Source organism: Onychomys torridus, chromosome 18 (genome assembly GCF_903995425.1).
Source record: "Onychomys torridus chromosome 18, mOncTor1.1, whole genome shotgun sequence".
NCBI classification, from domain to species: domain Eukaryota; kingdom Metazoa; phylum Chordata; class Mammalia; order Rodentia; family Cricetidae; genus Onychomys; species Onychomys torridus.
The window spans coordinates 59714966-59742398 of record NC_050460.1 but is presented as its reverse complement, the minus strand read 5'-3'; the positions used below and the strand labels follow the sequence as shown (position 1 = coordinate 59742398).

Sequence of the window (27433 nt, the reverse complement as noted above, 5' to 3'; positions counted from 1 at the left end):
GTGTACATATATGTGTGTGTGTGTGTGTGTGTGTGTGTGTGGTGGTAGCGTGTGGTGTTTGTGTGAGATGCACATAGGCATGATGCTTGTTCCTTGGCTTTCCAAAAGGAGCCTCTTTCTGAGCCAGGCACAGGGCGTCTCCTATCCAGGGCCCTGAATGAGGACAGTGCTGTCCAGGCTACCGTCTATGCTTAGTCCCTGCATACACTGACCTGCACATCCTGTGCTTGCAGGACGGCTGTTCTCAGTGAAGGACCGTGCGCCCGCCCCTGAGCAGCGACCATGGGCCTGCTTGCCTACTTGAAGACCCAGTTCGTGGTGCACCTGCTCATTGGCTTCGTCTTTGTGGTGAGCGGGTTGGTTATCAACTTCACCCAGCTGTGCACACTGGCCCTCTGGCCCATCAGCAAGCAGCTATACCGCCGCATCAACTGCCGCCTGGCCTATTCCCTCTGGAGCCGTAAGTGTCTCCGCCCATTTGGGCTTTGTGCAAGGGTTCCTCTCCAGGGGGAAAGGGAAGCTTCTCCTGTCGGGGTTCTCAAGGGGCAGTAAGGACAGGGCCACACCTGACACTCCATCCCAGAATAGACCTAGGTGAAGCTCAAGCCTCTCTGAGGTCACACCCTTCCAGGAGCCCTGTGAACAGATGTCCAGAGTAACTTTACCAGCCTCAACCCCATGATATTTCCATGGCAGGCTGTGTGGCTCATTGGGAAGGAGACTTTATAGGGTGCAACACAGCACTGTGGGCGCTTTCAAACCAGCAAAAGCAAGGAGAAAATAGGTCCGGTGACTGAGGCCCGGCCTCCAGCACACAGTGTCTGTTGCATGGCCCTCTGTCTACTCATATCACAGTGCACAGTGAAAACAAGGGCGCCCCTCAGTCACGAATGTGTGTGTGATGCATGAGAGTACATTTGTATGAGAAACCTGGGCAGACAGCCACTTCCTCCCACCCTGTGCACCACGGGAGTGGTACTAGCCTGGATGTGGCTACCTGCAGTTTGCATGATGCCAATTGACTCAGTTGCTCCACAGAGTAAGACTATGACTTTGAGAGCTCTATAGATGTCCATTCCCCACAGGCATCCTCATCTTGTCTTGTTTATATGGGCCCAAAGCTAACCAGGTAGTCTTGTAGAGGCTTGTCCTGGTCATTCTCCTCCACAGGCTGCCCACTCAGACACCAAGAAAGTGAGTGGCCTTTCTGTACCAGAGAATTCTCTTCCAAATGCACTTCTAAGTTAAAAAATAAAAAAGAACAGGTACACACAAAAGTGTACAATAGGCTACTGGCGGATACATGGTGATGGAAGAGCATGGCCTTGGGGACTCAGGTGCTCATGCCTCAGGACTTCATTCTGTGTTGTGCCTGGGTGGGAACCTGTGCTGCACTGGAGGACGGTGGCCGTCACCACTCTCTAGCAGCAGAGCCTCCCTGTGTGTACTTTTGTGTGGACATGTGTGGCTCTCAGGCACATGCATGGGATGCTCTTCTGGCCACGTGCTGCTGATGTGTTTGGAAAACATTAAGCACCCCCACCTCTGCCATATTCTAAAGCAGCTACACCATTTGGCACCCCTCTGGGGCTATGTGAGAGCTCCTGTGTCCCCAAGGCCTCACCCTGCTTGTGGACTCTGTGTTTGAGGCAGGCAGTGTTCCCTAGCTCCATTCCCAGGGGGCAGTTCTTTGCAGGGGACTCTAGGGTTCTGTCATAAAGCAGTGGCCAGAGCCAGAAGTATGGAGCTTCCTGTGATTACCCTACATGTAACAATTACATCCTGGTCCACCCTCCTCAGGCGCCTGGCCATGATGGGTGTGACTCCCCCTAGAGACCATGGGGTGCATGTGGGATACCTGCCCTCTTGTACATCCTGTCAAATTTTGTGCTGAACAAATACATGCAAAGCCCTTACCGTGGAGCATTCTGGCTCTGACCTTCTTATGAAGGTGAACATGTGTTTCCCTTAAACCTTCCAGAGGAGACAGGCAATGCCATGGTCCTGGTCTACCCTGAATCTGTCACTGGCCTATGAGCTGCAGGTAGTGGGAGGCTGAGTTCTGAGTTCTGGTGGCCTTCCTCATTCTTGTGGAGACGCTGTGGTCAGTACGCTCCAAGCTCCTGGCCATAGTGCCCCTTAGTACCTTTGGGGCCTCCAGCCCCCTGGGCAGCAGTAGATCTCACGGGAGCTCTTCCACAGGCCTGGGGTGGGCAAGACTGAATGTGGACCACAGCCGACACCAGAGGAAGTTGTAGGCCAAAGAGTCCCCAGGTCCACCTCATCGTCACTCTCCAGCTGTTCATTCCACAGCCCTGCAGGTCTTCTCCCTCCCTGTCACTGAGGGCACAGCTCCCATCCTTTCACACAAGCAAGCTAGCTGTCATGTGACATGTGATGGTGCATAGCAGCCGTCACAGTGGCTGGTGGCTGTGCACTCAGGCATGGGATCCACTCAGGTCCTCAGGCCCCTTGCCGCCACCCATAATCCCAGCACTCTGTGAGTTCGAGGCCAGCCTGGGCTACAGAGCGAGATCCAGGACAGGCACCAAAACCTTGTCTCAGGAAAAAAAAGAAGAAGAAGAAGAAGACTGTACTCCCAGAACCTGTAGAGACCTGGGGGTGGGGGGCACTGGGCAGGCATCTTGCAGTGCTGACCCCGCCCTCCCGCAGAGCTGGTCATGCTCCTGGAGTGGTGGTCCTGCACGGAGTGCACTCTCTTCACCGACCAGGCCACCGTGGACCACTTTGGGAAGGAGCACGCAGTTATCATCCTTAACCACAACTTCGAGATCGACTTCCTTTGTGGGTGGACCATGTGTGAGCGGTTTGGCGTGCTGGGGGTGAGCAATGGGGCCAGGGAAGGGCTGGGTGAGCGATTGGGTCTGGGGGTGACTCACAGGGAGTTCAGGGAGGGTCTGGGTGAGTAATGGTGAAGTGGGAACCCAGGAGGAGACATCTAGGATCTCAAGTTCCCAGCTCTAGAGGCTTGTCCCTTGGAGGTTTCTTGGCTTGCCCCCTTAACAGTGAGCAGTCTGGCAGATGAGGGGGTGTCTTCTCTGTATGGTACCCTCTGCAGTTTCCTGCCCATTCTTGGGACTAGCTGTGACTGCATTTCTTGGCACTTACTTTCACCTTCCAGAGGGTCCCACTCAAGACCAACTGAATAATTAATTATAGTTAGCTGAGTGGCCTTCAAAGAATTTAAACTACACTAAGAGAGCCAAGGATTTCAGTGTGCCAAAGCCCCTAAACCATGGCAGGAAAATAGAGGTCAGGAAGGGACCTGGAACTGAGGTGCTGTTCACCATGTCCTGGTATACCTGCCCTCCCTCCAAGATTTGGCTCTTGAATAGTTTCTGAGATGCCCCCCACCCCCCCGCCATGTGTGCTTCAAGGGTGATGATCCAAGGATCATACACTCTAAGCCAGGGTCCCATTTATAGAAAATGCTTTGAACCAGGAAAAGCAAGGCCCAAATCCCTGGGTTGGCTGTGGGGGCTTCTGGCCAGGTCCTTCCCACCTCTGACAGGTGCCACTGGCCTCCCTGCTCCCCGCAGAGCTCCAAGGTGCTGGCTAAGAGGGAGCTGCTGTGCGTGCCTCTCATTGGCTGGACGTGGTACTTCCTGGAGATCGTCTTCTGCAAAAGGAAGTGGGAAGAAGACCGGGACATTGTCAAAGAGGGGCTGAAGCGCTTGGCTGACTACCCAGAGTACATGTGGGTGAGTGCGCTGCACGCCCATGACATGGCAGTGGCTTGTGGATGCAACTCAGTCCTCCTGTGTGCCACGGCCCAACTTGTAAACCGTAGAATCTCTGGCTGGGGAAATGGCTCACTTGGTAAAGTGCTTGCCACACAAGTATAAGAAACCGAGTTTGAGCACCAGAACCCAAATAGAAAAGCCAGGATGTGGTGAGCATACAAATAATCCCAGCACTGGGGCGGTGGAGACAAGTGGATCTCTGAGGCTCACTGGCCAGCCAGCCTAACATACTTGGCACACTCCAGGCCATTGAGAGACCCTGTCTCAAAAAACAAGGTAGGCAGTGCTGAGGAACTATACCCAAGGTTGACCTCTCGCTTACACACACACACACAAACACACCTGTGCATAAACATGCCCATGCGACCATCCCACCCAATCTTTTAGACTTGGCCTCTTCCCTTGGACATAGCTTCCCCCTGTCCCCTCTGCTGCAAGCCTGGCTTTGGTGCACACCCTCCTAGGGTGCAGGGAGGTAGGAGAGCCATCCCTGCATAGCCCAGCACATCTCGTCTTCTTTCTTGTGTACTGTTGGAAACCTGGCCTCTTAGTTCACATTTCTCACTCTGTGCTCGGGGACAATAGATGCTCTGTTTTCTGATCAAAGTCTGCTGCCCAGAGACACCTTCAGGTTTCTCTTCTGGAGAGTTCTTTCAGGAAAACCGTTCTGTATGCATTCATTTGTGTGACTGGAGTGCAAATTGCAGCCCCCAAATAAAATACCATTTCAATGACACACATGCTCATCGCTGGATGCTTCTGTGCTTCTGTCTCTATACATCCAGCAGCACATGCTATGCTGCTGTGCCTTGTGAGACCCAGACTGGTGCTGGCCTTGAATGGCAGGGCTGGTTCCATCCCTGTTGTCCTGGAATAACCCTCTTGCCTCTCCCTACCCTGCGTTCTTTCTGTGCCTAGTTTCTCCTGTACTGCGAAGGGACGCGCTTCACGGAGAAAAAGCACCGCGTCAGCATGGAGGTGGCCACAGCCAAGGGGCTGCCCCCACTCAAGTACCACCTGCTGCCCCGGACCAAGGGCTTTACCACTGCAGTCCAGTGCCTCCGTGGGACAGGTAGGTGACTGGGACCCCGGTGAGAAGCTGGGAGTCCACCACTATCTTCTAGGCTACCATACACAGCAAGAAGTTAAATGGGGCTGGGGGTGTTGCTCAGCTGGTAGAGGGCTTACCTAGAATACATGAGGTTCTATGTTCCAGTACTCCATAAACCAGGCACTGTGGCACATGCCTATAGTCATTGTACTCAGGAGATGAAATCAGGATCAGAAGATCATTTTCTCCTGTATAATTCAAGGTCATCCTCAGTAACATAGTTTGAGACCAGCCTGGACTACATGAGCCTTTGTTTTAAAAAGAAAAGAAAAGCTTTAAAATATATGGGGAAGGCTAGGGGGTGGGATGAGGGAGGACAGGGGAATCCATGGCTGATATGTAAAATTAAATTATATAATATAAAATATGCCCAAAGCACAGGGAAGGATGGAAGAAGTCGGATTGACATGTTATCAGATCCTCGCATCTCTTTGAGGATGATAAAATGTTGCTTAGTGGGAAACTGTCAAAATAACAAAATGCAAAACATTATAAAGGAGAATGTCAGAGCAGAGATACCTGGTTCACCTGGAAGGGGCCCAAGAGCCCTGGGCACACAGGAATCACCAGCAGAGAGGGTCTGAGTGCTCCATAGCCAGATGGGAGTTGAAGATCATCACCCCACGCTCCTCATGTGGAGGGGCAGATCCAAGTGGAAAGTGGCTTTTCTGCTTGGTGGTGATGTCACTGCTGGGCGTCTCCCATTGTCTGTCGCTCACTGGCCCTATCCCCTCCCTACAGTTGCAGCTATCTACGATGTGACCCTGAACTTCAGAGGGAGTAAGACCCCGTCCCTGCTGGGAATCCTCTATGGAAAGAAATATGAGGCAGACATGTGTGTGAGGTGAGCGCTCATCACAGGGCTGCCAGGACTTGATGTGAACCTCCGTGGGATTCCTGAGGACATGGGGAATGGGCGACACAGGAGTGTCCCTAGCTGTGTGTCCTGGCCAGTGTGAGGGTCGGATCTTGTCTGCCTCCGTGGACAGCTGTGCACATCTGTCTGAGGAGAGCTCTCTCCCCAATCCTGCCAGTGTCAGTTGCTCTCCCCCAGGCAGTAGTCACACGGTCTGCTGAACTAAATGCTAACCCCTGCTCTCTCACTCTGAACTAGTGATGTGGGACCTCCTGCACAGCCCCTGGTAGAGTGACAGTGTCACCAGGTGGCTCTGATCTGGCTTGGTAACTTCCAGATAGTGGCGTGGGTGTCCCCGGCAAGTTCTGATTGAGGAAGGCTCTGCCTGCTCTTCAGAGCCCAGGTGATGGTTGGCGCCTGTGGGGCCTCTTAGCTATCTGCTGCAACACAGCCACTGTCAGCACCCATCAGAACGGTCTGAGGCACACCGAGACCTCATCCGGAGGCAGCCTGCCTTCTTGAACACAAAGCCAAGGTTAGACAGGGTGGGTGGAGCCATGTATCAGTGTTGGCCAGGGCCATGGCCAAGGTGATGCTCATCGCTGTGTCTCCTGAGGAAACACTGCACCCAGAAAATGGCTTCCATTTGGCACCTGCGCTTGGTTCACTAAGACTTGAGCTCACGCTGCTTTACCAGTTACACTGTGTGGGAGCTTCCAGAAGGAAGGCTGTGAACATAAACAGTAAGCTTGTTGGCTTTTTCCTCCTGGTCTGTGTAGCAGATGGGTAGCAAGGTTCAGGACCCCTATCCTGTCCTGGGAACTTGCCCTGGGTTGGAGTCAGCAAGGGAGCCTAAGTTCCTCTCCTGTATGTTGCTCATCTTCTAGCAAGAGCCAGCCCACTGTTGACCCCAAGGGACTGTGTGATTAACCCTGAGCCTTAGGTGGCTTCCACAGCCACACAGTTAGCTTCCTGTCACTGTAACAAGCACCTGAGACAATTAACTTACAGAGAGGAAACTTTGTTTAGGCTCAGGGTTTTGACAGTTTCAGTCCATGACTGAGTCTCTGTTGCTTTGGTCCAGTATGGGGTCAGCACATCATGCAGGAATACAACCTGTGGCTGAGCATAGCAATCACCTCATCAGTCAACTGGTAAAAGAGGAAGAGCTGAGTGCTGACCCTCCAGAGACAGAGGTCTGTGAGCAAGGACTTCCCACTATGCTGACCCCTCCAGGGATGGATGGCCATGACTCAGGACCTCCCACTATGCTGACTCCTCCAGGGATAGCCATGACCTAGGACCTCCCACTATGCTGACCCCCCCAGGGATGGATAGCCATGACCTAGAACCTCCCACTATGCTGACCCCTCCAGGGATAGCCATGACCCAGGACCTCCCACTGGGCCTCACTTTTTTTTTTTTTTTAAAGTAGGGCTTCCTTGGAGACCAAGCTGCTAATACATGATCTTTGAGAGACAGTAGGGAACAAAACCATAGCACTAGGGTAGATGACAGTGACTGAGAATCTGTCCATGTCCAGAAGTAAGCCCCTCAGAGGCCAGTCACGCATCTCTCCCTGGCTGACCTGCCCCAGGTCAGAGCCAGCCTGTGGCAGGATGTCCAGGTCCCACTCATCCAGCCCCTCTTGCTGCTCAGTCACCCATCAAGCTGAAGAGCCCCACCTGGACACCAAGTTATGATGAGGGAGGCCTCCTCCATCTGCCCTTCCCTCTGTGATATTTCTGTAGATATGTCCAGCTGTATTCCAGGCCTCGGCTGCTCTGTGCTCCTGACCAGGGACTTTGCACAGATGTGCCCTTCCCACCACCCAGCATGGCCCTGCAATCACAGCTAAGGGCTTCCCTCGAAGGTGACAGCACTCTAGGAGCTGTGACAGGGCAAGCCTGCATGTGCATAACGTCAAGGGACCTCTGTTCTCCATGCTGGCATGCTGGTGTGCTGGTGTGCGCCTTCAGATGGTGGAGTTACTCTTGGGAAGTTCAGGGTGACTAGAACTCAAGCCTTAGCTGTCAGGAACCCCACTACATGTATCTTGTCATCTTTTACTTTATTCTTACTTCTTTCATAATGTATATGGTAGTGTGTGTGTATGTGTGGCATCTCTCTCTCTCTCTCTCTCTCTCTCTCTCTCTCTCTCTCTCTCTCTCTCTCTCTCACACACACACACACACACACACACACACACACCAGGAAGAGCTATGAAATAGGTCTGAGCTTTGTAGTCCTCTTGCTGTAGGAGGTGCCCCCCAGCTACACCCCCTGACTGTGACAAATCCTCCCCACACAGCACATGGATGGAGCCCTTGGAAGACACAGCCTTAAATACTTTGCCCACTCAGACGCTGTTGCCTCTCACCCTGATGTGGCTACGAGTATGCAATGGTACTTTGGAGCCACGTGGTGTGTGGTCCTGTGCTCCACCCAGTACTGAGTGTGTGTGCTGAAGTGGAAAGCTCCCTAGGCATAGCCCACACAGCCCCCAGCCCCTCGGGGCCTCAGTTTAAATGCACAGATCTGTCTCAGGCTGTGGACATTTCACATGGCTTTTCTCTCTGGAAGAAGGAACTAGGGGCCACCGTGAGGGCCGGCCAGCCAAGCCAGAGCCAAGCTCATCACAGCAGCTTCCCCTCACTTATAGTTCCATTTACATCCAGGCAAATGAAGTCTGAAAACGTTAAACAGATGAAACTGCAGCCTCGCTCCACCCCTGGATACAAAGCCCCTGTCTTGTGTACCCCCCTTGTATCTATCCCTCCTCCGTTCATTCAGCAGTCTTCTTGGTGATCACACAGACTCACAGTGTTTGTGTTTTAAGTGTCCCCATGTGACTTCAAATGGCTTCAAAGCACAAGAGTAGTGAAACAAAGGAAGCACTAGCATGTGAAACACTTGGCACCCCGAAAACACAGTATGTCACCTGGGGGACTTGAGATGTGTGAACACGACTGTGCCACCTCCTGGGCATGGCAAAGTACTGCAGTTCCCTGTGGAAAGTAGGACCTTCCCGTCTGGTGCCCAGGCCAGCATCAAAGCCGCTATGTTGCTGAGGCTGGCCTGGTGCACCTGATTTTCTTGCTCCGTATCCCAAGTTCTGGCGTTACAGGCAGGGATGTACCACTTTGTATAGCTTTCTTTCTTTTTCTTTCTCTTTCTTTCCTTCCTTCCTTCCAATAGTACTTATTGTTTTGAGATGGGGTCTCACTATGTAGCCTTGGCTGGCCTAGAACTTGACATGTAGACCAGGCTGACCGTGAACCTGTCTCTGCCTCCCAGGAGCTAGGATTAAAGAAAGGTGTGGGCCAAGATCTGGGTCTTGCTTTTTGTTTTTCAAGATAGAGTTTCTCTGAGTAGTCCTGGCTGGCCTGGAACTCAGAGATCCACCTGCCTCTGCTCCTGAGTGCTGGGATTAAAGGCGGCATCACCACAGCCCAGCTTGGATCTAACTTTTTAAAGACGCTTACAATACAAACACGTATTCGCAGGTGACAGGATCCTAGCTGGCTGTCCCTACAAGTAGCTCTACATCACTCTCTCGGCATGTGATTTCAAGTCAAGCACAGCAGTTGAGATGCTCCTCTTGGGAGCAGTGATGCTCCATGCCATCTGGTGCCTCTAGGAGGAGGACATGTGCTTTCCACATGTGGCAGCATTCTATCTACCAGACATGCCTGTGAGCCACAGGGGCGTGGACTCGGCATTCCTGTTTCTTTAGGGTCTCTACTAAAGTGATGGAAAGGTCTTCATAGCATGCCTGTGTGCAGCTCACACGCCTGTTTATTTTCACAGCAGGGGCTGAGTCACGTGACTGGAAAAGGCTCCACCTGTAGTTGCTAGGCGCTACCTGTTTGTTTACCAACAGATTCCCCGGGTAGGACTTCAGACAGCTCAGGGTCCTCATGGAAACATTTACTGTAAGCTAGGATCAAAATTCTCAATGTTGAATACTTTTCCTACCTGGGATATATAGTGTTGTGATTCTCTGTGTCTAACAAAAAACTGTTGGCACAGAAACCACCCTTACCTCAAAGGGAACAAGAGGTTGTTCACTCTAGAGTCAGGTATGAGTGACCATGGCCCCAAACCACATGTTGAAGTTTCCCCAAATGTCATTTTCCACTGTGGAAGTAGCTATGTGAGATTTTTACTAGTTACAGAAAAAAGAGGTTAGGAAGTGTTTATCTACTGCATTGGTAGGAGCCACATAGAGCAAGCGGGCTTATTCAGGTCTCGGAGACTAGCTCATGGCATCATAGCCCTTGGGGTGGTGGGTACTGGTGATCTGCTCAGAATACATTGAAAGCTTTCAATAGTCACCAGGATGTTAGGGCAGGCAGCAGATGGCTTTCTAAGAGACTGAAAAGAATTGAAGATAAGGGTTGGGGATTTAGCTCACTGGTAGAGCGCTTGCCTAGCAAGCGCAAGGCCCTGGGTTCGATCCTCAGCTAAAAAGAAAAAAAAAAAAGAATTGAAGATAATGTGGCTGTACTCTACAACATTTGACTTCTCCATAGTCTTGAGACTTGTAGAGTCTTCAACACAGGTGCAGTGTCTGTCCCTGCCTCTCTGTCTGTCCCTCTCCCTCCCTCCCTCCTTTCTGTGCACTTCAGCTCACCTTGTGTTGGTCACTTCTGCATAAACAACCTGAAGGGTTTGTTTTAGCCCCTAGTGTCAGAATTCAGCCCATCTGACTCCATTGTTGTGGGGTGGAGGGTGAGACTCATATCACAGGTGGGGAGCATTTGGGCAGAACCAAGCAGCTGACATCATGGTGGCCAGGAAGCCAAGAGAATGAGAGGAGCGGGCCGATATACACCCTGGAGCGGCACACCCCAGTCAGGCCCCACCTCCCATAGTTGCGGGACCTCCCAATAGTTTATTCAAAATTAAATCCATCAATGGATTCAACAGATGATCAGGTCAGAGCCCGCTCTGGAAACACCTTCCCAGACATGCCCAGAGGTGTGTTTTGCTCGTCTCTCAGTCCAGGGAAGGTGACAGTCAAGGTCAAACACCACAGCTACTTGTCTTGATTATTTCCAACAGTGACTGTGTTGGGAAAGACCAACGTCACTGTGATCACCTTATGGGGGAGTCAAGGCACTCTCTGCCAGGCAGGTGGCTCAGATATAGAGGCATCTTTTAGCCCTCATGTGGGGAGCCCTGGCTATGCCCTTTAGAAGGTTCCAGTGTGTCAGGTGACTGTCAGGAACTTAGTGTGCTGTCTGCTTATCTCAGTTGCTCCCTCCCAGCTTTGAGCAGATGCTTTCCACTGGCTCACTTTATTCTTGGTCTTCCTAATGCAACAGGAGGTTTCCCCTGGAAGACATCCCAGTGGATGAGAACGACGCAGCCCAGTGGCTTCACAAGCTGTACCAGGAGAAGGTAAAGGCTCCTGCTTGCCTGGGTCCCACCTCCAAAGCAGGCAGGTGCTAAGGAGGGTAGGCAGTCCCTCATGATTCCCTTCTGGACACCAAACACAAGTGGTCCTCACCTGCATTAGATTCTTTTTCTTAAGATTTGAGAAATTAACCCTCCAGTGAAGTATGAAGTCTGGCATGACACTTGGTATGTACAGCTGTGCAGAAGCCTTGCACAGTGCCCACATGTGAAACTGTATGGAGGGCATTTGACCATATTTGTTCCGTTTTTATATAAGAGAAATTTTATGCATGTAGCAGACATTGCCCAGTTTTTACAACAATATGCTTATGTCACAGGTATCCCCCAGATTTACAACAGCATGTTTATGTCATGGGGCTCCACAGCAGATGCCAAGGAGTGCTTCTAAGACCACACATGTCCAGTTCCTACTCCACAGTGCATGCTTACCCTATGCCTATTTCCGGGGACAATAAGTGTCCACTTCAACATTCTTGGGAATCAGATGACCAGAAAAGCCTGCACGCAGTAAACAAAGTTCTTTCCAGTGCAATGAGCAGCTCCCAAGGAAGTAAGGGAGCTCCAGAGACCAAGGAGGAAAGAGAGCTAGACCTGAGGGTGAGGGGCCTGTGCTGATGCTACATACCTTGCTAGTGTTTGCTGGTCCCCACAAAGTCCTGAGTTGTAAGCCTCCATGGGATCAGATGGTGAGATGTGACTTTGCACAGGATAGTAAGGCCCACATGAGGCCCAACCTTCTAGGAAGTCAGCCTAGGGAAGGTTGTCCCATCTACCTCCTCCTCTGTTCTGAAGAGTGTTGTCCTGGTGATGTCCTGACCCATCCTCACAGTTCCAGAAGATAGAGATACTAGAACAGAAAGTGGTACACAGACAGCCCCTCAGGCTGCCGAAGGAGACCCATGCCAAGCTGGAGGGGGTGACACCAGAGGCCGACTTCTCAGGGTTTGCACAGTTGGGACCCAGCTGAAGGCCAGCTGCAGGCTACCGCAAGATAAAATGGCCAAGGGAGCAAGCCCTTGCCAGTGCCCGACAGAACAATCCAAGTCCTCAGAGAAGTAGCAGATACAGACTAAAATGAGCATGGTAAGATGAAAATGGAAACCAAGAAGACCTGCAAAAGAGTGAACAATGCAGCGGAAAGCCCTCAGGGCACGTGGAGAAAAAAAACCAGCCTGCTAGCGGAGCGGTGCTGTGGCCGTGTGCTCAGTATACAGCGCTTACTGTGTATCAGGTCCCTTCTGCATGCCATCTGCTTTCCTCAACAATATTAATAAAGGGGCTGGAGAGGTGGCTCAGTGGTTAAGAGCATTGGCTGCTCTTCCAGAGGACCCGGGTTCGATCCCCAGCACCCACATGCAGCTCAAAACTGTCTGTAACTCCAGTTCCAGGGGTTCCAACACTTTCACACAGACACACATGCAGGCAAAACACCGATGCATGTTAAATAAATAATAAAAGGAGGTGTCTGGTGTAGTGGAGCACACCTTTGATCCCAGCACTCAAGAGACAGAGGTTTGAGGTTCAAGGCAAGTGTTCCAGGATAACCAAGGTTGGACATCCTGAGGCTCGATCTTAAAAGAAAAAAAAAAGAATATTAATAAAATAGAAAACTCTGGTCAAGACTGATTAAACAAAGTGATGGAATTAGTATTAACAGGAATAAAACAAGATACAACCAACAAACAGGGAATCAAAATCATATAATCGCTGGGCGGTGGTGGCGCATGCCTGTAATCCCAGCACTTGGGAGGCAGAGGCAGGCGGATCTCTGTAAGTTTGAGGCCAGCCTGGGCTTCAGAGCTAGTCCAGGACAGGCTCCAAAGCTACAGAGAAACCCTGTCTCGAAAAACCAAAAAAAAAAAAAAAAAAAAAAAAAAAAAAAAAAAATCATATAATCATGGTAGGGCTGGCTTTGTGCCCACCTGTTTGGAAACCTGGATAAAGTCTGCCATCTCCTTTACCACGCCTTTATGACAGCTGCCCTACAAAGTAGGTGTAGAAGGTTCTTAGCTCACACAGCTCAGACCATAGACCACAGACTCACAGACCCACAGACCCATCATCCTGATGAAAGAGTTTCTCCTGGGGTCCAGAACATCTGTCTGTCTGTCCGTCTGATCTTCCCTATTCAGTGTAGCACTAGAAGTCTTAGCGGAGCAATTAGGAAGAGAAGGTATTGAAGGAAGTCCACATTGGAAAGGAGGATAGTCCAACTACACTGTTTACAGACAGCATGGCCTTACATTTAGAAAAAACATCAAAACTGTCAAAATGTTAGAACTGGGAAATGCCCTAAAGTTCCAGGATACAAAACCAGTGTCCAAAAGCTGTTTCCACATACCCAAAATGAACTCACTGAAAGAGAAATCCAAGCAAAACCAAAGAAACTGTAGGAGCTAAGCCAGCACCAGACACTGAAGTCCCTGTGGGGAGTTGTTAGGAGAAGCTCAATTCCAATGCCAAAGGCACCTGCAGCCAGCAGCATTTCTTCAGTGCTGTCCACGGCGGCCAAATGACAGAATTCACCCCTGTCCTACAATGAAGCCAGGTGGTGGTGGTGCACACCTTTAATCCCAGCACTCAGGAGGCAGAGGCAGGTGGATCTCTGTGAGTTCGAGGCCAGCCTGGGCTACAGAGCAAGTTTCAGGACAGCCAGGGCTACACAGTGAAACCCTGTCTTGAAGAACAACAACAGAAAGGAAGGAAGGAAGGAGGAAAGAAAGAAATAGAGGAAAGAAAAAGAACGAGGGAAAAAAGAAACTATGGTGTGTATAAACACATAACACTGTTCAGCATGACATAGTCAACTGTTGCCATTTGGAACAGCATGGATGGCTCTTCCATGGATGGATACCACAGAAGTGAAGCCAGCCAGACAGAGGAGGACAAGCGCATGCTCTCCCTTGTGGATGGAAGCCGATCTCACCACAGTGGAGGGTAGAAGAGTAAATACAGAGAGGTTGGAGGGGGCGTCCTAGAGCTGAGCAGCATTAGGATCACTGACTGTGGCTGATGGCAACTATGTATTTCAAATTTTTCAGTGGAGAAGACTCTAATCATTCTCAACACAAATTAATAGTGGGTGTGAGGTAGTGACCAGCCAGTCTCTGCTCATTACACAGAGTGTAGTGTGTGTGTGTATGAATGAGAGAGAGAATGTGACCCATAAACATGTACAATTATGTCAGTTAAAGTTTTAGATAGGTGGTAGATAGATAAACACACACACACACACACACACACACACACACACACAATAGTATACCTCTCAAGAAGAAAATGTAGCTGGCAGTAGTTCATGCCTGTAATTCCAGCATCCTAGCCCTTTAGGAGGATCAGAAGTTTAAGGCCACCATCAACTACATGGAGAGTTTCGCACCAACCGGGATTACAAGAGATCCTGTGTCAAAGAAGGAAGAAGAAGATGAAGGAAGAAGAGGAAGAGAAAGAGGAGGGGGAGGGGGAAGAGGAGGAGGAGAAAAGCAATGTAGGAGTGGTGTGGGGCCAGCAGGATGGCTCAGTGGGTGAAAGTGCTTACCTTGCAAGCTGATGTTCTGAGTTTGGTCCCTGGATGCCACGGTAGGAGAGGTAAAGACTTGTGGTAGGTGTGGATTGTGGTCAGGCCCAGGACTCAAGCAGGTCCGTGCTGCTATCCCTTGCCTGCTCTTTGATATGTGCTGGGGTCTGCACCAACTAGCCATATGCCAGTTGTGAGCCCTGGCAGCTTTGGCTGGCCGTTTCCTAGGTGACTCAGGTCCAGATGACATGTCCTTTATACGAGTGACTGAAGGTCCTCCAAGGAAGCAGGTCCTGCCTCTCCCCGCCTATACCAGGGCCTTGTCTGCTTTATTCCATGGCCTGCGTCTTGGCCAAGTGGCTTTTATTGCTGAGTTTTCTCCTGCATCAGAGTCCCACTTAGCAATCCTGTCCTCCCCTTCCCTCTCAGGATGCCCTGCAAGAGATGTACAAGCAGAAGGGCGTATTCCCAGGGGAGCGGATCAAGCCTGCCCGAAGGCCGTGGACCCTCCTGAACTTCCTGTGCTGGGCCACCATCCTCCTCTCTCCCCTCTTCAGCTTCGTCTTGGGTGTCTTTGCCAGTGGATCCCCACTCCTCATCCTGACGTTCTTGGGGTTTGTGGGAGCAGGTAAAGAGATGTGCCAGCTTCCATGCTGGGATCAGTGGGCCACCACCATACCCACTGAGAGCCTCTGGCTCCTGTGTGGGGGACTGTGGAGGGCTGTGTCCTTTCACTATTATATGGCTTCCTGTACTTGAGTGGCCATACACTGGGAGGAAAGGATTGGGGGTGGGGGGTGACAAGACCAGCTAGGGAGCCCTCCTGAGGTTAGCCTCTAACCTCTCTTTTCTCTCCCTTGTCCTTAAAGCTTCCTTCGGAGTCCGAAGACTGATAGGGGTAACTGAGATAGAGAAAGGCTCCAGCTACGGCAACCAAGAGCTTAAGAAAAAGGAATAATTAATGCTGTGATTGATTGACCACCCGTAACCTGACGCGGTATCCAATTAACTCAATTAAAAAACAGAACCCACAAGAGCGAGGGAAAGAGACGCTTAGAGACTATTTTTCTTATTAACTGGTGACTAATATTAACAAAACTTGAGCCAAGAGCAAAGAACTCAGCTGCCAGGTGAAGATGGTCAGCCAGCACCCAGGGTCCCATTGGCCCTCTGCGGGGACAGAGGCGGACTTGGGGAAGGCGGTGGGGCCGTGGGGCTCCCCCAGAACTCCGCCTCCAAGAGGCGGCCTTGGCTGCTTTCCCTTCTTAAACTTAGAATGAGGCTTTTGTTTCTTATTGGTTATTTTGGGAACTTAACCTGGCCCCCACCTTGTGCCCTGCACCCTGGAACACCGGCTCTTCACGGGTGCCGCTGTCCTCATGGGGGCAGGTCAGCTGGATCCTTGTCCTCCAGAGCTCATTTGTCCTGCCCTGCTTGGCACCTCTGCTTCTAGCCTGGGGGGAGGAAGACTTCTTAGAGATAAGCACACACTGAATGTAGATCTGGCCCCTTTGCCCCTCCCCGCCCAGGGGCTGAAGACCACCCCTCCATCCTCTGCAGCACCGTTGGCTCTGCCTGCCTGGGGGCTGTGTCTAAGCACCTTACGTCTCTTTAAAGTGAACGCCCGAGAACTCTGCAGAATGTGGAATCCTTGAGTTCATACAGCACCTCCATACAGCTCCGCGCTCCTCTCGTCCTCTGTAGCCAGCAGGCTACTGTCCTGCACAGGGCCCGATGGGAAGAGCACCCCGGCCCCACACCTCAGAGCTGTGGGACTCCCCTGGGACACTCTTCAGGAGGTGGTGTCACCATCAGGGCTCCTTGTTCTCAGTCAGACACCTTTAGTGCTTGTTAGCATTAGAATTTATTTTTACAAATTCGTCTGTGGCTGGCTCGCAGCTTCTCCCTGTCCTCATCCTCTTCTGCCTCTACCCAGGCAAGTGTCATGGCTGCCCTCCACACCCACTGTTGCCCACTACCACCTCAGTGACATAAGCTGTCCTGGTAGAGAACAGGGGTCCTCCGCCTGCACTTGGTGCCTTGCCAGGGTCCCTTAGGCTGGCCCTGGAGGCACATTTTCCTTCTCACTTAGCATAGGAAGGCCTGCCTGGTTTCTGGGAGACCTAGGTTCTCGGGGAAACACCATCATATACTTTTACCTTCTGTCTGGAACCTTCCACAGGCTCTTTTAAAGTCATTTCATGTTTTCTAACAAGGAAAAAAATCGGGTATCCTTTCTGGCATACTACAACCAGAGTTCAAAGTAAAGGCAGAGAAGATTTATAGGGCACACTGGAAGAAGGAGGCCTGGAGAAGCCTGAAAGTAGACTGGGGCCTGACTCTGCACAGCCCCCACTGCTGGGGACCTTGTGTGGCAGCATGCCCACTTTACAGAAGATGCTCCTGGCCCCTGTAGTCCATACACAACAGAGTGGTCATGGACTGCTCCTTTTGGGCGACAGCAACAATCATGACTGCTTGTAAGGGTGAAGGGTTAAGTCAAGCAAACTGAGACACTGAATCTCTCCCCTCCAGATGAAGGCTTGCCTGTCCTGCCTCTGCCAACTGTGAGCCATCTTGGGCACTCCTGAGGGCCAGTCCCCTCCCTGATGGGGTTTTCCTTCTGCCTTTCTGTCTGCTTGAGGTCTCTGTCCTTCCCACACTCACCATCACCTCACAAATCCAAAGGAAACAGGATAATGGGCCCTGTCATGCATGCCGTTGGCCCCAGATAAAGCAAGCTCAGAGCCTTCACCATTTCACTAATGCCTCTGACTTCCACAGAAGCCCTGAGCTTTTGAGATCAGCTGAATCTATGAATGAATGACCCAAGGAGTCCAGGCTGCAGGCCTTGCCCTCCTAAGCCTCCCCTGCTTATCCAATACAGTGCTTCTGAGAGCAGTAAAACTACACTAGGGATGTGGGTGTGGGTTCTATGTTTTGGGTTTTTTGGGTTTTTTTTTGTTTTTTTGTTTTTGGTTTTTTTTGGTTGTTTTGTTTTTGTTTTTTGGTGGCGTCAGACTTTGCTTTTCATCTGCTTCAGAAGGAAAGGGGGAGGAGAGCCCCTTTGATTTTTCTATTAAATTAATAAATCTCAAAATAATGCTTTTCTCTTTTTCCTTCACACCCTACTACTGATAGGCATGGCTGATGTCATGTCCAGATTCAGATTGGAGGAGCTGCTGAAGCAGCTTGCTGGTCTTCAGGGAGCCCATGCTGGAAGCAGTGGGCTCATGAGCCAGAGGCATTCTGGAACTGGAGTGGTTGGTGGCCTTGGGAGGAAGGGCCTGGCCTGCTAGATGGGCTCTGCTTCAGGTTTTCCAGCAGAGGGGCCCCCACAAGGTCAGCTCAGACTGGGCCGTGGTCTCCTTACCACTCAGGCTCAAGAGCCAGATACAATGAAGGCTCCTGCCATCTCCCTGAGAAACCCTCCCACTGTCCAGGTGGTCTCCCACCCCTGGTCCCTGGTCACACCCATGTTCCTCATGTAGGGCTCTCTGAAGCTGTGCCCAGCTATAGCCAGGGCTGCCATCCTGATAGCCAATGGTATTTCATGGTACCCACTTGGAGCGTCTAGGAACTATGCTGCTCTCTCTGAGGGCTTTGTGTTAGCATTGTGATTGGTGACCATCCTGTAAGAAGCAGGGTAACAAGCTAGGAAGGCTGAATGAGGTCAGTGTGGGCAGTTCAGAGATCAGGGACACTCTCCTGTTGACAAGACCTTTAACCCAGAGAAAGAAGCCACTTGCTATTTGTGGATGTGTGGTAACTGCATCCATGAGTCAGGTTTGAGATGCTGTAAGGTCCTGTCCCCGGGAAACAGTCTGATGGGCTCTGAATTTGCAGGCTGCTGGGTAACATACTGCAACAATGTAACAACACTTTCTTCTAGAAACAATGCAGGTGTTTGCACAGACGCCTTGACTCCCCTCCCTCCTTTTGTTGTGCACCTTGCCCTAAGAATCTTTTCTGCCTCTGCTCCAGCCCTGCCTTTGTACTATCAGGAAAAGTCAGGGTTAGACCCAGCAGTGAGTAACATTCATATGCAATTCAAGAGATGTCAGGAGACCATCCACACCCACCATGACTACTAATTTGTGTCAGGTTCAGGATGAAGAGTAAGTGGCCCTTCCTGCATGTTGCCCTGTCTCTGCCTGAGACCTTATAGGACAAGCCAAAAGTAGCCTTTCCAGCCCCGATGACTTGCACCTCAATTGTTTGTCCCACACATACACCCCACCACTAGCTAGATGCATGCGACGCTTAGCGCTAGCCGTTTGGTGTGGCTTCTAAGCCCTCTGCAGTGTCATGAGGCTCAGGGTTAGAATGGCTCTCCTGAGATGCCTGCTGCCTTCTTTCTAGAAACATCTCTGGCCTATGGGCCAGCCCCAAACCAAAGGCACCTGGGCCTGGGTGAGGGCACCTCTGACCTGCCTTAGGCCTTGTCCCAGAGTCTTGCCACGGGGCTGTCAGTTGGGTGCTGACACTCGGGCCCCAAATCACTACATCCAGGGGCCAGGATTTGCAACTGCAAGTTCAGGCTTTGGGTGATCTGCTTGCCTCACAGGGTGGACACATGAATCAAAGTTTATCACAGGCATTTGAAATCAGTTAATTCCAGGGGTGGGGGTGGGGAGGGGGTGGGGAATGGTGGTATTCTTGCAAACCGCTCCAGAAATAAGTCAGTGAGAGCAGTCTGGAGAGCCACTGGAGACATTGTATCGTCTCTTCACAGACCTGTGAAACTGTGAACTTGGTTCCGACAGGTCACCTGGAGCTTTCTTTTCTCCTTAGCTTTTTGGTTTCTTTCTGTTGCAAAAGTGGTTGGAGAGAAGTGGAACTGTGAATAAGATCCTGCAATGCACTAAATTGTATTCTATTAAACTGGAGTTACTTGATTCAATGAAGAGCTGCATGGCTCTACTTGTATTCATTGTCTCTGAGTGGTAACATTGTGACAATCAAACATGACTTGCCTCCCGGCCTGCACCTCCCGTCAGCTAGTCCTGTAACTACAGGACCGGCTCTTTCCGGAAGCCACACAAACCAACCATGGACTCTAAGGATGGAGTGCTGTGTGGGTGGGCGGCCATCTGAGCTTCTTTTCCTATTCCTGAGAAATTGCCATCTCTGACTGTGGGCAGTCTCAAAGGGATGCGTTGTCTACAGGGTGCGACTGTGTTACGTGGATGTTTCCTTTTGTATACTTCTTTTTACAAGTTTGCTATTCCTAAGCTTTCTGTGGTAAGGATGGAGGTCTGTGCTCTAGGAAGACGTCCATGCCTGGGAGCTGACTTACGTTTTCCAGGCCTTGGATCTACAGGTCGGCTGTGTTGACTGCCATGCAAAGCTCTCTGTCCACAGCACGAGGAAGGCCACCCAGGCAGTGTGGCACTTCCACTTGGTGGTACTTTCTAGGCAAAATGCATAGGTATCATACTTGTTAGTTACAAACGCTGTTGTGAATGAGGGATAAAATGTCCACAATATATGAGAAAGTGACTCTCTGCCTCTTTTTCTTTCTTTCTGATCTGCATAGCTTTTTAAGAGGGAGCAACGTCCAGATGTTTCCTGTCCCTTGGGGCTACCCTCCTCCAACCCCTTGTTCTCTGCCATTTCTCTGAGGCCCTTCAGCTGGCAGCACTGTCTGTCCCCGGGCCCCAGGATCCCCACTGTGGGAAGCAGAGAGAGGGAATTCAACTAGCTTGTGAATGCTGAGGGACCCAAGGCCCCACATTGGGTTTTAAAAGCTATTGAGGAGGCCGGAGAGATGCTCAGCAGTTAAGAGCTCTTGCTGCTCTTCCAGAGGACCCAGGCTCGATGCCCAGAACCCACATGGCAAGCTTACAACCATCTGTAACTCCCAGGGAATCCAGTGCCTTCTCCTGGCCTCCTTGGGGACCAAGAATACACATGTTACATACATGCAGACAAAACATTCATACACATAAAATAATTTTTTTTTTAAATTACAAGCTGCTGCAGATGAATGGTTTTCAAAGTCAGCAGGTCCTGAACTACTTTAGTAAAACAAAACAAAACAAAAACCACTTTCATTCTGTGGAGGTAATGAAGAGGCCCCTCTCCATTCAAAGGGAAATTGGCTGGGGCTGTAGCTCAGCTGGTGAAGGGTTGCTTGGCATTTGTGAAGCCCTGAGCTCCCCAGCACCACACACACTCCAGGCATAGTGTTCCACACCGATCATCTCATCGATCATCATAGCACTCGGGAGGCTGAGACAGTGGGGTAAGGAGTGTGGGTGTACGCTATGTGAGACCCCATCTCAGAACACCAAAGGCAAGGAAGGGGCTGGGACAAAGACTTTGCTGAGGATCGAACCCAGGGCCTTGCACTTGCTAGGCAAGTGCTCTACCACTGAGCTAAATCCCCAACCCCGAAGACCTTGTTAAAACAAACCAAAAGCTGCTCCAGTTCTCTGTTGTCTGTCTCCCCAAAATAAACTGCACTGAAAGAAGTGTGATGTCCTGCTTGCGGGAACAGCCTGGGATGTGTGTCCTTCTGCTGTGGGTGGTGTCCTTCCAAGGTGGCTTCGGTCCAGTGGCACTAGCTCAGCCTCCATCAGGAACTCTGGAAAGCCCCCACAGATACATGCCCGCAAGCATGCAGGGATCATCCATGCACATACAGCGCACACAGGTGCATAGGCACAGGCACACGGGAGGGAACACCTCAAAACGAGAGAATCCGGTCTGCCTCATGAGAAAACCCTACCAGGAAGCGGGCCTTGGAAACCATCCTGTGAACTCCTCCAAGAGCAGCAGCTCAAGTACTAGACAGATGCCCACAATGACAGCAGGGCCTGTGAGGAGAAGAGCTGGTCTCAGAACCGTTCTTCCAGGCAGAGGACCCCAGAGAGCAAGTCCAGATATTCAGGGACATTTCTGAGGTAGCCATGAGGTTGCTCGGCCTTGGCTCTGCTGTGAGACAAGAGATTTCTTTTGCCTAGCAGACAGACAGACAGACAGACAGACACACACACACACACACACACACACACACACACACACACACACTCACACCTGTGTCCAGGGCTGCTTTCAGCCTTTCCTGGGTCACTGTTGCTGTTAGGCTTCTGATGTGATTTCCACACAGACGTTTTAAAATGGGTCACTTTCTCCTAGTAGAGTGCCATATGGCTGTAATTTGGTGGTCAGATCTACCTGTCCACTAGGCTAGCTCAAGCCAATGGGTGTCCTCTGCCATATACAAATGAGATCCTGTCCTGTTGGGCTCCCATTGCTAGAGTCCAACTGAAAGACAGGGTCAAGTGCTCCGTGTATGGCCCAGAGCACACAGCCAGTGCAGCAGAGGCAAGGGGTGAGGGACCTGAGTTCGATCCCCAGGACCCACATGATGGAAGGAGGGAATTGACTCCTACAAATTGTTCTTTGACCTCCACACATACACATGTTCATCAACCAATCAATCAACGTGAAAAAAAAAATCAAATCTGACAGTCACACAGTTGAGCTATATGTCATTATTTTACCAGCCCTACTGCGGGTGATGCCTCCATGTGGGGGTCATGGTGAGTTACTTTTCAGTGATTGCTGAAGCCACTGACCCTTCACTTGGACCCAACAGGTGACAGACAATGGACTACATTGTCAGAGTCCTAAAAATCACTGTAACACCACCATATTCTGAGCACGTGTCCCATGGAGAGTCATGAACTCAGAGCCTTCCCCTCCATTCGCCTGTCCCATCCTCAGACCTCCTGCTTCTTGGCCCCATAGATCCTTCAAACCCTACCTCAGAGAGTTGGATCTGAGACTTGCCTTTCCTGTGTTCTTCAGCTTGGGTGCCTCTCAAATAAATGTTCTCTATTGAAAGATTCTGCAGTTACCACGACTGGCACACAGATTAGGGGTGAACAAGCCGAGGCTCAAGCACACTGTGATGGAGCAAGGGGTCACTAGTGGTGTTGGCTTGCCCTTCTCTGGTCACTGTCCAGGCTGTCATGGTTTCGCTCCTGGGGCCCGTTTTCTGAATGATTCAGAGGGTTCCTTCTCCCCATGCTGTTTGCTGTTTCCGATGGCTCATGCATACTCTGTACCTTGGATGCACTGATTTTGCTCCAACACATGTGTGTAAAAGCCACACATGTAGCTTGGTTTCCTTCTTTACATTGTCTTTTGAGACATTTATTTTAATGATGTTGATTTTATTTATTCTTCCCTTTGCTTTTCAAAAATTATTTGGGTTTCTTTATTATTACTGGGTGTGTGTGATGTGTGTGAGTGTGGGTCACGTGTGTGCCATGGCACATGTGTTTAGGTCGGAGGACAACCTTTGGGAGTTGGTATCTCTTTCCACCTCATTGACGATGGGTCTCTCCTACTGCTTCTGCCATTCTGCCTACTTCAGATTAACTGTGAGCTTTGACAGTGCCTGGACTACAGATGTGAGCCACTGCACCTGGTTTTTCGGCATTGAGGTAGGTGCTTAGACTGGAACCCAAGGCCTTGTGTATGCCAAGCAGGTGCTTTACCACTGAGCGGTATCCCCATCCCTCTCAGATGAAATCAGGCCTGTGCTCTACCAGTGGGCCACACTTCCAGCCCTCTTCCTTTATGATTTTGTATTGTTTTAGGATTAATTAGATCTTGCTATCATCATAAAATTATTCTATTTTTTTTCCTCTGTGGGTGTCCATGTGTGTGCGGGTGTTACATGCATACACGTATCAGTGCTAGAGACCGACATCAGCTGACTGTTAGCCAGGGCCATCTCGGTTTGTAAGCCCCTCCATTTTAGTTGGTCTGCCTGTCTCTGACTCCGCGGTACCCTGTATTTTTTAAAATGGAAGTTCTGGGGATCTAACTCAGGTCCTTGTAAAAGTGGGCACTTAACGGTGGAGCCACCTCCCCAGCCTACCCCATACCTGGTTTTGGTTTTGATCTTAATGCTTCCACCCAAGGTTCCTTCTTTGTGAACAAACCAGTTCTGAAGTTCCTAGGGTGAAAACTCAATTTTAGGTTTTCAGAAAATGCCTATTTTGCTCTGGTTTTAAAAGGATTCTGTAGCTGTGTGAATAACCATAGCCTATTATTACTTCCTCTCAATTTTTTTTACAGAATTATTTTACATTTATGAGTACCTTGCCTGTATGTATGTGCCCTATGTGTATACAGTGCCCACTGAGGCCAGAAGAGGGTGTCAGCTCCCTGGAACTGGAGTTACAAATAGTGTCAGCTGCCAACTGGCTGCTAATCAAACCCAGGCCCTCTGTAAAAGCAGCCAGTGCCCTTAACTCTCCAGCCCCTCTTGATTTTTAAGACATTCTCTGCCTTCTGCTCTTCTGGCTAAGAAATCCAAAGAAAGTATTTCATTTCTCAGTTGGTGATCTGTCCTCAATTGCTGTCTGACGTTTCTCCTAGGGATGAAACAGATTCTGCAAGTGGGTTTCTGGGGCTGATGGGAAAAATCCACAATCTGTGTCCTGGTGACTGAACTGCTTGCTGTACCCTGGGGTGTAGGCTTGGGGACCTTGGCTGGCCCTCTTCTGGGCCATCTACTTGAGCTGATATGGGAGTCAGTGATAGACCCGTGTTTTCTGTGGTTATGACTCCTTTGCCCGATATAAACTGGGGGTCCTGTGTTGGGAAGCCTGGCACCAAGTGGCCCTCAAGTTGTAGCGCGCTAGGGCCAGCAGGATGGCTCTGTGGGTAAAGAGCAACCAAAACTAATGACCTGAGTTCCATCCATGGGGCCCACATAGTGGAAGGAAACAACCAATTATCTCTGACTACATGCACATGCTCTTGATCGTGTACACACACACACACACACACACACACACACACACACACACACTTGCACAACCCCATGCCCCCAAATAAATAAGTTAAAAATGTAACAAAAATCATTTTTAATAGTGATGCTGCCAGAGGCTGTAAGTACAGCAGGCCTGTAGCTGGAGTCTATGTACACTCTGGTTAACAGAAGACACTGCCTTGCTGGTGTTCATGGGGTCTCTGGGGACCAGTGTGCCTCTGTGGAGGACCGAAGCCCCCGAGGGAGAAGCCCATGTCCACTGGGGCTCTCACCATTTCTTCTTTTCCTGCTTAGTTTTATCTAGTCTCAAATCACCTGAGAAGTGGGGAATGCAATTAAAGAGTTGCTTCAATCAGGCTGGCCAATGGCTGTGTCTGTGAGAGGTTGTCCTGACTGATGATTGATGTGAGCTGCACCATCCCTAGGCAGGCGGGCCTGGCTTTATAAGAAAGCTAGTTGAAGCCGGGCATAATGGCTCATGCCTTTAATCCCAGCACTCACTCAGGAGGCAGAGGCAGGTGGATCTGTGTGAGTCTGAGGCCAGCCTGGTCTACAGAGTGAGTTCCAGGCCAGCCAGGGCTGCACAGAGAAACCCTGTCTCAAAAAACAAAACAAAACAAAACAACAATAAAAGAAGAGAGAGAAGGGGGGGGGGGGGGAGCCAGTTGAGCACAGGCCAGTTAGTGATCTGGAAAGCAGGGCTGCTCCCAGTCTCTGTCTCAGTTCCTTCCCTGAATTCCTTCAATGACGGACTGTGACCTGGAAGCCTAAGGTGAGGAGACTCCTTCCTCCTGCATTTGGTCCCAGCATTTCATCACAGCAACAGAAAAACAAATTAGAACATTCATCCGCTGCAGGTAAGCCAGCAAGCAGGACACTCTGGAGCAGCTCTGAGAGAAGGCGGTGGGCCCATGCTTGCTTCCTCCTACCCTCATGGGGTAGAAGGTCTGTCAGTGGAGCCCCCTACACTCTGGTGGTCCCCTGAAGTGTGTCATGTCCCCAGCAGACACTGAGAGGACATAAGGATTCTTAGACACTTAGTCTGTCTCAGACAGATCCGCTGTCCTACAGACCTCTCAATTCTCATCTTCCTTCCTATGTCTCTGCCCATTAACCCCTCACTAGCAAGCTGAGCCAGGATCACACTGCTCAAGCCATTTAATGTGAATGTCACAGTGCTTTTTCTAGGGAGGACTTTACACGGGTCACCCCTGAAATGGAGTATGGAGTGGCAGCTGTTTCCAGAGGGGTCGCTGGAGTCAAATGCACGCTGTGATGGTTGTGGCTTGGGCATGGGGGTCAGGCTCCTGGGTCTTCCTGTGTTTTTGAATTCCCAGGCATCTTCCCCACCCAAGTGGTCCTGACACCAGCTCTAGAGACCCTCCCCCACTCCACCTAAATCATGGCTGCCTGGGACCATTGTCGAAAAAATAAGAAACATTTTGGTATCAGAACCAAGTTCATCTTTGGATAACCCAGAGATCCAGTTAGAGCCACAGGAAGTTCCACAGGAAGTTGGGGGAGGGCAAAAGTCAACCTCAGTGGTCATTCCTCACCATCCACCCTTTTATTTTATTTGTCTCCACAGCCCCTGTCCCACCCCTGGCACTGGGATATAGGAACACGGCACCATTTCCCACCTTTGACATGTATTCAGAGGATCACACTCAGGTCCTCATGCTTGCAGAGCACGTACTTTTCCAGTGGGCCATCTCCCTGTAGTTGGCATTTTCTTTGGCCCACCAACCAGCTCCCAAAAAAGGACACAGAGACTTATTAATTATGAAGGCTTGGCCGTAGCTTATGCACTTGCCCCACTACCTCTTTTAACTTAATGAACCTGTTTCTCTTCATCTACACTTTGCCTTTGAGGCTTTTTACCTTTCTTTCATTCGGTATGTCCTACTTTCCTGCTTCTTCCATGTCTGTCTGTCTGGCCCCTGGCATCTCTTTTTCTTTCTTCCTTCTCCCTCAAGCCTAAATTCCTCCTCCTACTTACTCTATCTGCCTGGAAGTTCCACCTACACCTCTTCCCTCATTATTGGCCATTCAGCTTTTTCATTAGACCAATCAGGTGCCTTAGGCAGGCAAGGTAAAACAGCAACACATCTTTACATAGTTAAACAAATGCAACACACCTTTGCATAGCTAAACAAATATTCTGCAACATCTCCCCCCACCCCCCAGCCTTTCCATGTACTTCCAGAAGTGCAAAATTATGAGTGACAAACAGTGGGATTAGGTCAGTCAGGACTTAAGGTTGAAATCTTTGCTGGTTTGTTCATGCCAGGTTGGCACAAGCTAAGGTCACCTGGGAAGAGGGAGCCTGAATTGAGAAAATGCCTCCATCAGATGGCTTATAGACAAGCCTATGGGATGTTTTCTTGATTAATAATTGATGCAGGAAACCAGCCCATCCCAATGTGGGCAGTGCTACCCCTAGGCAGGTGGTCCTGAGTTTTATTTTTAAAAAGGTAAGCTGAACAAGCCAAGGGGAGCAAGCCAGAATGGCAGCATGCCTCCATGGCCTCTGCTTCAGTTCCTGCCTCCAGAATTTGTACTCTGGCTTCCTTTGATGCTTTTGGTTCTGCTGTTTATCACAGCAATAGACAGAAAATTAACACATCCTTAGACTCCCCATCCCAGGCCCTGGGCCATTCCCCACACTTGCCACTGATGCTGATTTTTTTGGCCTGGCCTGAGATGTCAACCGGGGACACATTGTGCTGCTCCAGGGGAAATTGGAGCATTTTCCATCACAGTCCTGCTGGGAGGCTGAAACATAACTGTGTCCTATGGCTCCTGCTGGAGCCTCTGTGGCCCACACAACCCATTTAGAGAGTGCTCTCAACTAATGGCCATTTAAAAATGCATGATGCAGCTCCTGCCAGCTCTTAGGCTTTGAAGATGATCGACCCCATGGCCTCCAACAAAAACTCAGGGAGGGAGGCCTGGCCTGAAC

General features: G+C 50.5%; 1 protein-coding gene across 1 annotated transcript; it reads left to right on the top strand.

Moving 5' to 3' along the window:
- The first annotated feature begins 233 nt into the window (after nucleotides 1-233).
- Agpat3 (1-acylglycerol-3-phosphate O-acyltransferase 3) lies at nucleotides 234-20175 on the top strand. Its single transcript, XM_036167588.1, has 8 exons — nucleotides 234-460; nucleotides 2674-2843; nucleotides 3561-3722; nucleotides 4683-4836; nucleotides 5617-5719; nucleotides 11062-11137; nucleotides 15102-15300; nucleotides 15542-20175. The coding sequence occupies exons 1-8, from the start codon at nucleotides 283-285 to the stop codon at nucleotides 15628-15630; spliced, it is 1131 nt and encodes a 376-aa protein (XP_036023481.1). The 5' UTR covers nucleotides 234-282; the 3' UTR covers nucleotides 15631-20175.
- Nucleotides 20176-27433: the final 7258 nt, after the last annotated feature.